The sequence below is a fragment of the Bison bison genome, unplaced genomic scaffold (assembly GCF_000754665.1).
Source record: "Bison bison bison isolate TAMUID 2011002044 unplaced genomic scaffold, Bison_UMD1.0 scf7180017864255, whole genome shotgun sequence".
Classification (NCBI taxonomy): Eukaryota; Metazoa; Chordata; class Mammalia; order Artiodactyla; family Bovidae; genus Bison; species Bison bison.
The window spans coordinates 2,530,782-2,546,117 of NW_011494827.1; the positions used below are offsets into that span (position 1 = coordinate 2,530,782).

General features: G+C 51.4%; 1 protein-coding gene across 1 annotated transcript in view; it reads right to left on the bottom strand.

The window, feature by feature from the left end:
* The window catches only part of LOC104994294 (epididymis-specific alpha-mannosidase-like), a 47,661-nt gene extending 34,556 nt beyond the window's left edge, over nt 1–13,105 (bottom strand). The window contains exons 1-4 of the mRNA XM_010847801.1: nt 13,020–13,105; nt 11,442–11,646; nt 8,707–8,853; nt 5,722–5,827 (exon numbers count right to left, since the gene is read on the bottom strand). Coding sequence (XP_010846103.1) covers nt 5,722–5,827; nt 8,707–8,853; nt 11,442–11,646; nt 13,020–13,105 — 544 coding nt within the window. The remainder of the gene's footprint in view (nt 1–5,721; nt 5,828–8,706; nt 8,854–11,441; nt 11,647–13,019) is intronic.
* Between the last annotated feature and the right edge of the window lie 2,231 nt (nt 13,106–15,336).

Below are 15,336 nucleotides of genomic sequence, written 5' to 3' on the forward strand. Positions count from 1 at the left end.
TATAGATACTAACACAGAGGTCAGATCCCAGAATCATCTAAACATTCTCTTCTTTATTCATGATTTATGAGCCACCACAAGTGAACCAAAGATCAGGGTGACTGCAGAAGTCTCCCAGACTTGATAAACCATTAATTAGCATTCACCAAGGATTCCCCCAAACATTATTTATCACCTGGGAGTTACAGCCTGCATTTTATGGCGAGGAAAGGAAGACTCAGAGAGCTCAAATCACTGTGTGTGTGTCTGTGTCTGTGTGTCTGTGTGTGTGTGTGTTAGTCGCTCAGCCGAGTCCAATTCTTTGCAATCCCATGGACTGTAGCCCGCCAGGCTCCTCTGTCCATGGCATATTCCAGACAAAAGTACTGGAGTGGGTAACCATTCCCTTCTCCAGGGGATCTTCTCAACCCAGGAATTGAATCCTGGATTGAATCCAGGTCTCCTGCATTGCAGGAAGATTCTTTACCATCTGAGCCACCAGGGAAGCCCTCAAGTCACTGGTGTTAAGTAAAACTGCCCTTCATTGATGAGTTGCCCAGGCTGGGACATTGCCTGTGGCCCTGAAGATGATTCCAGGGTCATGGGACAGAGCTGTAATCAGATCCATATACAAGGCTCATCCAGGAAGAAGGTGACTGCTGGGAGGCTAGGGAGGACCTGAGGAAGATTCGTGGTCTAGTGCACAGAGGTGGTGATGAGGGTCAGTTAGGCTGTTGGACTTGGGGTGGGGCTCTGAGCCCTCAGGACCACTGGGAGCAGCAGAGGGGAGCAGGAAACAGAGGAGACCAAGAAGGAGCTGCTGGAGGGGAAGGGGAAGACTGCGGGGTGGAGGGTCCAGGTTGAGGGAGGGTGGGTCAGCATCATCACACTGGGGGGCAGTAAGCTGTGGAGGGCATACCCTCTCCCCAGAGGGGCAGCCTGAGGAGGGCAGGCCTGAGGGCTGCAGACTCCATGGCCCAGAATTCATCACTCACAGGATTCTCTCTTTGCTTACTGGACACCGACCCAAAGCCAAGGGATGGTGTTTCACTGGTCTGATCAGTCATGGCAAGATCATTTTGTTGTGTCAGATTTTTGTTTTCACAGACTGTGGAATGGAGAAGTGGGCACAGACTATGATCATATCAAAAAAGATGTATGGGTTTCACCTGCTTGGGTTTCAGGACAAGAATTTCTACCTTTTTAATAAAAAAAAAAAGAGGAGGTAAGCCTCCCTTGTACCCCTTTTATTCCTTGAATGTGCAAATATGGCTTTATGATGACTGGAGAAGCAGCAGCATTCTCTGATTATGTGGGAAGTGAAGTGAGAGTCACTCAGTCATGTCCGACTCTTTGCGACCCCATAGACAGTCCATGGAATTCTCCAGGCCAGAACACTGGAGTGAGTTGCCGTTTCCTTCTCCAGATTATGTGGGAGAGGATGTGAAAATATAAGAAACATCAATGGGCTGCAGAATCAGTTCTAAACCTCCTCCTGACCGCTTCTTTGATAGTAAATAGTAAATATCTTAAACACTCAAGTCATTGTTAATACAGGTTTTCTAGACTCCAGGAAAAAAACATTCCTGAGATTCTGATGAACAAGTGAATATTGAATGAAACAGCTAATAATCACCCAAGATTTATTTTTCTCTCTGCCGTTTAGTAACAGAACCACATAATCCTGCTTAGGGAAGGACAATAGAATTCTAGCTGGAGACTGCATTTCTCAGCTTCCCATGGAAGATAGACCATGTGACTAGGTTCTGAACAATGGATATGAGCAGAAGTGATGAGGGTAAATTCTGGGTCACCTTCACAAGGTTGCAGCCCGCCGCCATCCCCTTTCCCCCTTCCCTGAGAGGATGGCACTTCAGTGAGGTGAGCCACCTGCAGCCAGGCAAGGAGAGCAGAGACATGCTAGGGGATTCAGAGCAAAAGACGCAAGTAACTTGGATGCCTGGATTTCTCTGTGACGCAGCGCCCCCTAGTGGCCCGAAAGAGCCTGCAATCATAAACTTTTCCCCCGCAGAGAAGTAACCTTCCATCTTGCTTGAGCCACAGCCACTCAGTCACCCTTATGCAGCTGAACATGCGTCCTAATCAGCACAATGACCAGGTCAAGACCTACCTGGACAGTATGTGGCAGGCAGAGCCAGAGTTCAGGGACTGAGGTGACAGAAAGGACAAGGGGACATAGGAAATGTGTCCGCCACCTCAGCTGGAGAAACCTGCTTCCCTCCTTCTCAGGAGAGTGCTAAGCATATTAGATTAAGACTCCCTCAAAACCATGATGAGGTGCCATCTCACGCTGATCAGAATGGCTGCTATCAAAAAGTCTACTAACAATAAATGCTGGAGAGGGGGTGCAGAAAAGGGAACCCTCTTACACTGTTGGTGGGAATGCAAACTAGTACAGCCACTGTGGAGAACAGTGTGGAGATTCCTTAAAAAACTGGAAATAGAACTGCATACGACCCAGAAATCCCACTGCTGGGCATGCACACCAAGGAAACCAGAATTGAAAGAGACATGTGTACCCCAATGTTCATCACAGCACTGTTTACAATAGCCAGGACATGGAAGCAACCTAGATGTCCATCAGCAGATGAATGGATAAGAAAGCTGTGGTACATATACACAATGGAATATTACTCAGCTGTTAAAAAGAATGCATTTGAATCAGTTCTAATGAAGTGGATGAAACTGGAGCCTATTATACAGAGTGAAGTAAGTCAGAAAGAAAAACACCAGTACAGTATATTAATGCATATATATAGAATTCAGAAAGATGATAACAATGACTCTATATGCGAGACAGCAGAAGAGACAGATGTAAGGAACAGATTTTTGAACTTTGTGGGAGATGGCGAGGGTGGGCTAATTTGAGAGAATAGCATTGAAACATGCATATTATCATGTGTGAAATGAATCGCCAGTCCAGGTTTGATGCATGAGACAGGGCGCTCAGGGCCAGTGCACTGGGATGACCCTGAGGGATGGGATGAGGAGGGAGGTGGGAGGGGGGTTCAGGATGGGGAACACATGTACACCCATGGCTGATTCATGTGAATGTATAGCAAAAACCACTACAATATTGTAAAGTAATTAGCCTTCAATTAAAAAAAAAAAAAAAAAAGACTCTCCGTCTCCTGAACTGCCCTGGAGACTGAAGTCAGTGGGTGTACATCTTGTTCTTAGAACCAGGAGGTTATTGTGGGAGGAAATCGGTGTCCATCCTCTAGGAGTCCTAGGAGCTTGGCTGGTCTTCAGAATATTATAGAGCCTCACAGAGTCCCCTGCGGAGGAGCCACACAGGGTTCCACGTTCCTTCCCACACCAGTGATGAGAACCCACACTTGCTAAGATGCTGGATGCCATGCTGGAGTGCAGGCCTGCAGGATCAGCTCTGGGGAGTTCAGCATGGTGGGTGTGGTGGGCTGAGACCACAGGTGAGGGCTGTCCCCGTGTGGTCACCCCCAAGGAGGGTGGGTCAGCACCCACTCCCTCCCTCTGTGCTCCCACCATTGTCAGACCAGACCCTGTGCTGAGTCCTGGGGACCCGGAGGAGAATCAGATGGTGGGCACTGCCAGAGACCACCTATAGTTCCAGGAGCAAGAGGGGGAGGTGATAAGGTACTGGGGCCCAGTGGAGGCACCTGGACCATGAGACCCCTCAGCTGAGTTCAAGGTGAGCTGTTCAAGCGGAAAGAATAGGAAACCTCGTGAATGAAAGCACAGGAGACATGTCATTGGAGCAGGGCAGGGCAGCAGGAAGGAGACAGATGGGAAGGAGGGCAGGGGATGAGACCCGAGGCTGCACTAAGGAGACTGGCGAGTCTGTATGAGGACAGCTAAAGGGTGGCCACCCCATTCCCACTTACCTTGCTACGGCTTCAAACCGAAAGACCTTTAACAGGAGAAATGAGACAGTCACGGACTTTGGAGTCAGAGAACCAGGTTCAGCACTGGCCCTGCAGACCTGCCTGGTGGGGGAGGCTCAGTCTCTCGGCTTCCGCACCTTCACAGGCATGGGGGCGGGGGGGGGGAGGTGACAGCCCTCCTCCTAGGGTGTGAGCATGCACGGGGGCACAGAGGCAGCTCCTGGCACGCAGGAGGACTCTGTGGCTGGCATCATGGTCAAACGTAAAGACAGTAGCATGCAAACACACACTACCATATGCAGAATAGACAGCCAGTGGGAATCTGCTGTATGAGAGGGAGGTTCAGAGGGAGGGGACGTATGCATGCCTGTGGCTGATTCATGCTGATGTGCGGCAGAAACCAACACAATACGGTAAAGCAATTATCCTTCAACTAAAAATAAATTAAAAAAAAAGAAAGGGATGTGAGGGTCTGAGAAGGAAGGGTTCTGTTGGCAGGACCACCTTTGGGATGGAAGTGGCAAATCTTGAGGTTGAATGAGGTCTAGAAGCAGGAGAGTAGAAGCTCAGATGAGGGAGGGACCCCAGATTAAAGCGGGAAAAGGGAAGATAGTGCTAAGCGGGTCTTTAGACAATCTCCAATGCTATTTTGATGTTTGTCACAGGGGGTAACTGGGGTTCCTCTTTTGTGGAGTGATGGCGGAGCTAGAGCTTCAGCCATGCCCTGGAGGAAACCTTAGCTGGTCCACTGAATTTTGCTCTTTTTGTCATCAGTGTCTCCTTTGCAAAACGAGACTGAAAATCCTGATGCCTGCCTGTAGGGCTGGGTGAAGTGTTGCTCGTGAACGGCATTGGGAAGTGGGAGAGGACTGCGTCCCAGTGCAACTGTGCGTGGTGGACAGTGTCAGTGGAGGTGACTGCTGTTATTGTTGCTGTTATTCATTGTAGTAGGGGTGTTGATAACGGTGGTGGTGCTGGAGGTCTTGGTGTTCATGGTGGGGGTTGCGACCGCGGTGGTTGTGGAGATGGTGGTTGTGGTGTTGAAGGTGGTGATGACGATGGGGGTGGAAGGGGTGGTGAAGTGGTGTTGGTGGTGCTGATGGTGACAGTGGAGTGGTTGATACTGTTTAGGCTGTAGTAACAGGGGTGGTGGTGTGATGGTGAGGGTATAATGGTTGAGATTATGGAGGAGGTGGTGTTATTTCTAGTGACGGTGGTGGAGGTGATGGCTGAGGAGGTAGTGTTGGAGATGTGGGATGCAGGAGCTTCGGGGTGGACAAGGTCGTGGTACTTAGAGATGTGCTGGTGACGGCTGAAGTGGCGGTGTTGGAGGTGACGGTGGTGGTGGTGGTGCTGCTGATGCTGGTGGTGATGGTGCTGCTGTTGGAGCTGGAGGCATTGACTTTGGAGGTGGTCTTGGTGGAGTAGGTGCGGGTGGAGTGATGACAGAGATGGGATCTAATCTTTACCTGGCATTTACTAGGGACCCACACGTTGTACTCAATGTGCCCTATTTGAATTATCCCAATTTAATTTTGATACCAACCCTTTAAGGGAGGTTTTACTTCCTTATCAGACTCATTCATGGAGAAGGAAACTGAGGCTTCAAGAGGTTACATCACTTGCTCTGGATCACAGGTGGTAACTCGCAGAGTCGGGATACAGCCAGTCAGCCCGTCTGGTGTAAACTCACACTCTTAGCACCTGCACTCAAGGGCACGAGCACGGACACGGCACGAGTAGTCACAGTGCTTACTGGTCACAGTCTCCTGTTTAGAGGGGAAGATGAAGCCCAACACCCAGCCCCAGCCTAGCAGGAGACCCAAGGGACCCCAGGCCTGGGGAGGGGTAATCAAACCCGTGAGCTGGAGGATCTGGTCATCGACGTGGGTCACGGCCTCATCGTGCATGACCTGGCCTCCGAGGACAAACTCCAGGCGTCCTTGGTCCACAAGCTGGCGGACCTTGGTATTGTGGGCAGAGAGAAAAAAGCCACGTTACAGCCCCCGAGCTGTGCCTGGTTGTGTTTGTTGGGGACATGCCTGTAGCATATCAGGGTCCTTCCTTCAAACTCCTTACCTTCATGTATTCTGCAAAAGCAGGACCCTGTCGGTCCTGGTCAGCACTGTGTCCAGTACCTAGACCAGCATCTGGCCCATGGCTGCTGCTTCATCAAATGTATATATATAAGCACATGTGTTTAATATTTTGCTTTTGAAATCATGTCAGTCTTCTGGAAACTTGGGCTTCCCAGTGGTAAAAGAATCCCCCTGCCAATGCAGGAGACTCAAGAGATGCAGGTATGATCCCTGGGTTGGGAAGACCCCCTGGAGAAGGGAATGGCAACCCTCTCCAGTATTCTTGCCTGGAGAATTCCATGGACAGAGGAACCTGGCGGGCTACGGTCCATGGGGTCACAAAGAGTTGGACTCGACTGAATGACTAACACTTTCACTTTTCATATAATTATCCATATCAGGAAATTTACCATTAATAATGCTGCTATCAAATTCATAGACTTTACTCAAATTTTGCCATTTGTTCCATTGATGTCCTTTCTTTGGTGTAAGAGTCAATCTAGGATCATGAATTGCTTTTAATGTCATTTCTCTTTATTATCCTTCAGTTCACAATGCTTCCTGAACCTTGCTTTTTCTTTCATGGGATTAATAATTTTGAAGATTATCAGCTAGCTATTTTGTATGTGTGTGTGTGTGTGTGCTCAGTCATATCTTGCTCTTTGCGATCCCAAGGTCTGTACGGGCCAGGCTCCTCTTTTAATGCAATTTTCCAGGCAAGAATATTGGAGTGTGTTGCCATTTCCAATCCAGGGGATCTTCCTGACCCAAGGATCGAACCCATGGGTCTTGCTTCTCCTGCAAGTGGATTCTTTACCACTGTACCATCTGGGATATTTTGTATAAAGTCCTTCCAATTGCATTTGTCACGATTAGAGGACAAATGTTTTAAAATACCTAAATTAAGGGAGGAATGGAAATATAAATAAGGCCAAAGACTGTGGCAGTGAGGCCACCACGCTGTTTATAGACTGTACTGTGATTGCTGAAGGTGCAGTATTAGTAGTGCATTCACTCGAGGAATTTTGAATAACACCTGCTGTTACTGTTTTAAATGAGCACTGTGAAATGCAAATGTCTCCTTCCACATTAATCAATAAGAAATGCCACAGCCATCAGCGATTTCTGGCCTTCAAATATGAATGAGAGCTCCCAAAACTGCGATCCAGAGCCGCTGTCCCCCCTCCACGGTGACTGCTGAGGAGCTGGGGGAACGCAAAAAGCAAGGTGAGCAGGGAAACTGGCTTGGCCCCAGATAGCTGAGGAGCATGTGAAAGGAATGAATTCAACGACCCAGAGGCTTGCATCTTCCCCTACAAAGAACGCTAAATTCCTTAACTTGATACCTGACCTTTGATGTTCAGACTGCCTGCTTTCTTTACTGCAAAGTTGTATGTAACCTGACTTCTCCCCTTCCTCTTAGAGCAGTTTTCTCAGAGCTACTGAGATGCTGTTTCCTGGGCTCAGAGTTCTAAACATTCCCACTAAATAAAGTAACTCTCTACTTTCAGGTCGTGACTGTCTTTTTTAGTCGACAGCACCTATTGCCCACCAGTCACTGCCCACCCAGTGGGGATTCAGCCAAAACAAAGAAGGGAAAAACACTGGCTTCCAGGGCTACACCGTGGAGTTGCCTGCCCAGGTCATAGCCAGACCACGTGTTTAACCGGGGGTAAGAGACAGACAATTGATTTGGGGGTATCCATGAAAAGGAGTGAGGACTGCCCACTGGAGACCCTAAAGAGTTATGCTTCGAGTCAGGATACCTGACCCAGAATCCCACCTGGCTGGTATAAGCTGTGTGACCATGAGCCTGTTGCCTGCCTTCTCTGAACCTGGACCAGCTCTGTACAGCATGGTTAGTATTCCAACCATACTGGCTGTTGGAAGGAGTCAATGCAATAATGTGTACAAAATCCTGGCAAGAACCTGGCATATGGGAGAGCCTGTGTACTGGCCTCTCAGCTCCACAGGCTGCAGGTTCCCATCCCTCTCAGGGTGGCGGGGCAAACTGGTGGACACCCTCTTTCACCATCTGAGCTTTGCTACCTTGAGCAAGACTCTGGGCCTCTGGGTCTCACCATCAGTGACTGTTCTGCAGAAAGGTGAAGCCTGGGGGCACCAAGCAAGCACCAAAGAGGCATCCCAGGTGCTTCCATCATGCAGGTACTCTGAGTACAGCCTCTCTGGGGAGGGAGGTCACTCCCACTGTAGATGCGGCTGACAGAGGCCACCAGCCACCTGTGATCACCCAGGGAGGTGGGGGAGCAGGACCTGGTCCCAGGCTGCCCTCCGTGGAGTGGGGCCTCTCACTCCCTGTGATGAGTGAAGCCAATCTGCCTCCAGCCTTGAAACCACAGGGACTGTGGCACCCCCTGGCTGGGTGATCAGCTCCCATCCCCATGGGGGCCACACAGATATGTAAATAAAGGAAGAGAGGGTGGACACAGGCCCCCATGGAGTGCCCAGCATCAGAGGTGACCCCGTTCATGCCAGCTGAGTGCCAGCGGGGTTGCCACAGCTGCAATGAGTAGCCAGAAAGGCGGGATTAAACACAAACCTATCTCCGGGGCATGGGGCTGACCACAACTCTCATCTAAACTCTGAGAGCAGCCCCAGAGAGTTTAGGGCCTCCTGGTTTACACAGCACAGCCCTGGCCACAGAGAGCACTGTCCCAGGAGCTTCCTGGAGGGTCATCACTGGGACCCCCAGGCCACTCCTCTCTCAGTTCCCTGGTGAGGACCATCCTGGAGGGCAGCGTTACCTGGACTTTCTGCTTGGCTGACGCGATGCCATCCCACCACAGCCGGAAGAACTCCTGGTCCACGATGATGAACCTGTGCTGCTTATTACGGGTCAGGTCCTCCACCACCGAGGTGTAGACTTTGGTGACATAAGCCTGCGTGCTGTCCTAGACCAGGGGGAAGGGGAATGGTGACACCATCACACCAGCTCCATCGGGAATCCCGGAGGCCAAGGAGTAAAATCCAGGGACCCACAGTGTCAGGGGGTCCCTGGCACTCACACCATCTGCCCAGGGCCCTGCCCTCTGCTCTCACTGCTGTTCCAGCAAGGGAGCCTCTGTGCCCACTCTGTGCCAGAGGCACAATACACAGTACGCTGGGGGAAGGACATGGGCAGGCACTCCTTGATGGGAAGGAAGGTGCTCTCCTGGGGAGACACATGTGGAAACAGATCATGGCACTGTGACAGAGGGACATGCTGGCCAGGCCCAGGGTCAGGGACAGCCTCCCAGAAGGACATGCTAGGTGGCCCTGGGGCTGCCATGGTGGGATAGACCAGTCAAACCCAGGGGCCCCAGGGGAGAGGTCCAGGGACTCAGAAGGGCTTCCTTGGGCTGGAATGAGGAGTGTGGGTGCTGAGAGATGGAGCTGAGAGGAGCAGACCCCCGGGTTGTCCCTGTGGATCTACCTGCCTCCCCCCAGGCAGGGAGGCCCCAGGATGGAGCCACGCCTGCTTCCCATCTAGGTCAGCCTGGCTCACTGTGCAGCCTGGAGATGCTGGTAAAGGAATGCAGAGAGTACCGGGTAGGGAGTCAGCAGGCATGCGGCTATTTCTGGTGACCTTGAGCAGCCCCGATCCTCCCTAGGCCTGTTTCCCCTTCTGTAAACTGGGAGTGGCAATCATGCTTCCCCACAAGTCAGCACTCCACACACCTATGGGTGCCCCCCCCCAACAGAGGCTGCCCAATGGGCTCAGGACCAGATTCAACACAGCCTCAAGGCTCTTGCTGCCCCTGTCTCTTTAAAATGCGCTACTCTCTTATATCCACTGTCACAGAGCGATTTTGTTCATTTATTCATGTATTTACTTTCTCCTTCCAAAAAACAGCTCTAGGAGGTTGGTGTATGCATGCATGGGAAGTCACTCCAGTCGTGTCTGACTCTTTGTGACTCCATGGACTGTAGCCCACCAGACTCCTCTGTGCATGGGATTCTCTAGGCAAGAATACTGGAGTGGGTTGCCAGGCCCTCCTCCAGGTCATCTTCCTGACCCAGGGATGGAACCTACGTCTCTTATGTCTCCTGAATTGGCAGGCGGGTTCTTTACCACTAGCACCGCCTGGAAAGCCCAAGGAGGTAGGTAATAATACCCAACCACTTGCCCCAGAAACCTAAAGAAATCAGAGTCTTTTTATCTTTTATCTTTTTTTTTTTTTCTGCCCTCGTTCATTCATTCCTTCAACAAATTTTCATGGAGTGTCTATCCCATCCATGAGGCAGCTTGAGGATACATCCATAGCCATATTCAATGGATGAAGCCTCTTCCCCACGGAACTGAGCCTCTTGTGGGGAAAACAGACATTCAATAAGCCAGTAAGTAAAATGTACTAAAGGGAAGTGTTTAAAAACTGATTAATGGAGACAATACAGGCGAAACACACCTACTTTATTTAATACTTCCCTAAGCAGTCTCCTTGAGCAGAATTCAGAATGGAGTGTGTGGCAGAAAGGTTTTAAAAGATAAAGAATATTCTCTAAGGGGAAGGAAGGAAAAGGAAGAGGAAAGCTGAAAAACCTAGCTGGGGCCACATACTCCGTCTTGTTGGACAAAACGTACAGGGAAATAAGATTCACTCTTGAGATTAACTTGGCCACTGGGATTTCACTGCTCCACAGACTTTCTGGAACATTTACAGGGACAAGAAAGCTACCCAAGATTCGGTTTACTGATGTGACCTCCCAGGCAAGAGAGTGCTTATATATTGGGCCTAGAAAATGCTCTCAATGTTCTCAACGGAAGGACTGGGGAAATGGAATAGGGGAATAGATAGGGACGTCAGGAAGACCTCACCAAGAAAGTACTTTTAAGGAACAACCAGGAGGAGGAGAGAGACTGGGTCTTGCAGGCCTCTGGGAGGAAAGCCTTTGGGGCAGGGGGAACAGCCAGTGTGAAGACCCCCTACCTCCCATCAGAAGTGGACATCAGGGCACAGAGAGGGTCCCCTGGACGAGGAACGTGACCGTGGCCTGACACATGGCTGTGCACACTCCATCTAACCTTTGCAACCCCCGCTTCAGTACTCTTGCCTGGAAAACCCCATGGATGGAGGAGCCTGATAGGCTGCAGTCCATGGGGTCGCTAAGAGTCGAACACGACTGAGAGACTTCACTTTCACTTTTCACTTTCATGCATTGGAGAAGGAAATGGCAACCCACCCCAGTGCTCTTGCCTGGAGAATCCCAGGGACGGGGGAGCCTGGTGGGCTGCCGTCTATGGGGTCGCACAGAGTCGGACACAACTGAAGCAACTTAGCAGCAACAGCAGCAGCACACATCAGGAAAGTGAGGTTCAGAGACAGGAAGTGACCAGCGCAAAGTCTGCTACTCAGCCAGTCTGTAGCAGGTCAGGACTTGAATCCAGGCTGATTCCAGATACTCTAGTTTGACCCCAGGCTGCAAACCCAGCACAGGATCCTGAATGGAGAAGGAAGCTACAGCTTCAGAGGTGGCAAGGGGAGTGGCACCAGGCACCTACCTGGACGGTATGCAGCCAGCCCACATCCAGGTGACTGAGGGGTACCACGAAGACCCTGATCGTGGCCTCAGGCTGGGTTCCCAGAAGCCACAGTAACAGCAGCTGCGTGAGCACTGACCCCATCCTAGAGGCCTGCGGACTGGGGCTGAGTCTGGCAGTTTCAAAGACCTCTGGTTTAGCAATGGGCGGCCTCAGCTCTCCGCCCCTTGGGGGAGGGATCGGGGAGGAATGGGATGCAGGGGCCCAGGTGATGCGGCTGGCACTGGCTGACTGCCTTTCAGCACTCCACCCCACCTCCAATCTCCTGTCCCTCCCTTTCCAACTTTAAGCCAGATTCCAGATGCCACCTCCCTTTCAGATTCCCTCTTTCTGGCCATAGTTCCTGTCACTCCAATGTGTAACCTTCTGCCTTGGACCACTGGCAGCCTTTCCCACGAGGCATCCCAGCCCCTCCCTACCCCAAGCCCTCTGTCCTGCAAAACTCAACACTGAGTAAGGGCCACCACCAGAATCCCGCCCTGATTGTTGTTCCCACTGGGGGCCTTGCAAAAGGGATTGTTACCTCCGTTTTAAGGAGGAAAGCTGGGTTTCCCAAATTGTATCTGATTTACCTAAGATAGTAGAAACAGAGGAACAAGACTGCTTAAAACTTTCAGAATTAGATCTGGATCACCAATAGTGCCCTTGGCAATATGCCTAATCTCTCAGGGTCTCAGCATCCCATCCATAAGATGGGATGGCCATAGAGGAGCCGGGGGTCGGTGACAGAATGCACAGGAGGTGACAACCTCAGGGACTCCTTCCTGGAGGATGGCTGATCACAAAGGTGCAAACTGCAGGGGCCAGAGTGCTGCTTAGGACTGTCTCTGTTCCCCCTGACCTGGGGGCCAGGGATCCATGCAGTGGGCTCTTCTGCCTGAGATCCAAACGTCTTATTGGCATTTTCTATCATGATCAGAGCTAAGACTCATTCTCCCTTCTGGCCGCCTTGTCCACCCATTCATCAAATACAACTGGAGAATATGGTCTCCAAGCAAGTCTTCATCCTCTCTGTCCCATCTCCCTTCCTTGGCTCACATCTGACATGATTTGACCTTGACTTTCCTCCTGTTGAGAACAGGGTCTAGTTTCTTCTCCCTTTGTAGCTGGTGGGCGTGTGACTCACTAGTAACCAACAGAATGTGGATAAGATGCCCTGTGTGACTTGGAGGCTGTCAGAAGTGGCAAGGCAGACGTTGCCTTGGTCCCTGGGGCACTCACGTGTGGAGGCGGGGCTGCCATGCTGTGAGGAAGCCCAAACCAGGCCACGAGGGAAGGAGATGTAGAGAAGCCCTGAGAGCCCTTCGAGAGGGAGAGGCAGGCCGGCCCCGCTGCTCCAGCCCCACCTGACTGCATGTGTCACACACGTGTCCGTTCTTGTCCTTTCCTCCAGGCCTGTGCATTAGCTGTTCTTGTTGCAGCTCGCTCAGGGTTGTATCTGATACTCATACCCCCACCTACCCATCTACCACCCATCCATGCCTCTCACCTCCAGCAAGCACCTGGGCTGGAAATGATGGCTGACCTGGTGGGGGATACCCAGAGCCTCGTTCCCGAGGGGCCTGACCCTTGGTCAGCATGCCTTCCTGAGTCACAGCACTCACCTGTCCGTTCACCTTCCCCATCAGGAAAAGACGGCCAGAGACGCACACATCTGTTACCATCTGAGCCTTCCCTGCCTCCCTGTGTTCAGCCCGCCTGACCTACCTCTTCCTGTGGTCTCCATCAGTGATCTCCACTAGACTGCTGGCCCTTCCCCTCCCTCATCTGCTGGTCTCTTGGCACAAGCAGTGCAAAGGTACCAGGGCCACCAGTAGGTGGTGGTGGATGTATCCACCTGGTGGATACATCCCTCCTTTGGATGCCAAACCTTTGGATGCCGAGTCCAGAGTCGTGCGTGTGAGAGTCCAGTTCCCAAGTAGGTCGCTGGGACTGATGATACATGAGGCCCTCCTGTTTCCATCTCACATATTCTACCCACTGGGGACCCTGTGCCCTGGCCACGGATTTGGGGTGTACATGCCTCCTAGAGGACGGCGCCCCAGAGTCACAGGTGCCGTCTCCAGGCTCTGGCTCACCGGAACATTCACCTGGCCACTCCATTCCTCACTCAGGCCTGCAGCTTCTGGAAACTGGGCTCACAGTGGGAGCAGAGACCCCATGGTCATGTGTCCCCCGTCACATCTCCTCACTAAAATGTATGCCTTGCCTAGTGTCACTATGTCCTCTCTTTGAGACTCACTCTGGACAAATCCAGCAGCAAAGTCACGGCACATTCAAGCAGCCTGTGGAGTGGCCACATAGGGATCTGCTGAGGCATCCTGCCCACAGACAGAACTGTGTCCCCAGCCAGGAGGGTCAGCTGCCAATCTTCCAGGACAGCTCCAGCTCCAGGACTCCCAACTGTCTTGACCTCAACCACATGAAAGGCCAGGAGCCAGAAATTCCCAGCTAAGCTGCTCCTGAATTCTTCACCCCGGAGACTCGCATGATGATAGTGCTTTACTGTAGTTAAGCCACAGTCCTCTAAATATAAATCAGTATTGCCCTCACCCAGGTGTCCAGTCCTGTGTGTGAATAAGCACCTAGAGAAAGGCTGGGAAGTCATCACCATATGCCCTTCTCGGGGTCTTACAGAGTCCTTCCTCCCAGGGACACACATGGTCTCTCCTCCAGTCAATGGATTTTGGATTTGAAAACTGGCTTTGGTCTGGTGGGCTTCCCTGGTGGCTCAGACCACCAACAGGTAAAGAATCCGCCTGTAATGCAGGAGACCCAGGTTCAATCCCTGAGTCAGGAAGATACCCTGGAGAAGGGAATGGCAACCCACTCCAGTATTCTTGCCTGGAGACTCCCAAGAACAGAGGAGCCTTGTGCACTACAGCCTATGGGGTCTCAGAGTTGGACATGACTAAACGACCAAGGATGCACATACGTCTACTCTGGAACCTAGAAAGCGGTTGGGACTTTCAGTAGAAGTCTGCCTTTGGCCTTCTAAACCATTGACCCTCAATTGCTTCTCAGAGGACATGCTGACGGTCACCCATGTCATCTGTCCATCTGTTTTGCCCTTAGGTATCCCGTTTCCTTGTAACCATCCCCATGGTCAGAAATGGGTCTTGCTGCCATTTTGACCTTGAAGTTTGTCACAATAATTGCACTGACCTTGCTTCTGACAGCTACATGCAGGCACCTGGCCTCTCCTTTCCACATCACGTTACTGGCAGTGCCACCAGGAAGACCATTCTGCAGAGGCTTGTCTCCCATTAGCCCCAGCCTATAGGGGCAGCCCCCACTCTGAGCTTGTTGAGGATGTCAGTGCCTGGTAGACCAAGGGTCCCGGGTCTCCTGGGGAACACTGAGCTCACCCACCACCTTCACTGCAGCCCCTTCCTACATCTCTGCGTCTTTAACCCCTTCCCCCTCCGTCCGCCCTGTAGAGCTGGCATCTCTTCTTCACGCATGTGGACCAACACTGACCAGCTTCAGAGCATCTCTGCAGCCTATTAGCCTGCCTCCTGCTGTTAAGTCCTTTCTGGCTGGCATTTACTCTACTTGGCTGTCACAACAGGTAACACAGAGGGGGCTTAAACAGCAGACATGTATTTTCTCACAGCTCTGAGGCTACAAGATCCTTGGGGAGGGTTGGGGTAGGGGCAGCTTTTACAACGGCCTCAGAGGCTCTCTGTACTTCACTAAGGGGGTGACATTTCCCTTTGGGGACAAACTATGGCATAGGAGTAGCTCTTTCTAGAACAGGCTCTGCCATGCCCTGCCCAGAAGAGACTACTTGAGGTTGCACATTCTTTTTTTGTTTGTTTGTTTTTTTAAAAAATAATTTATTTTTTAATTGAAG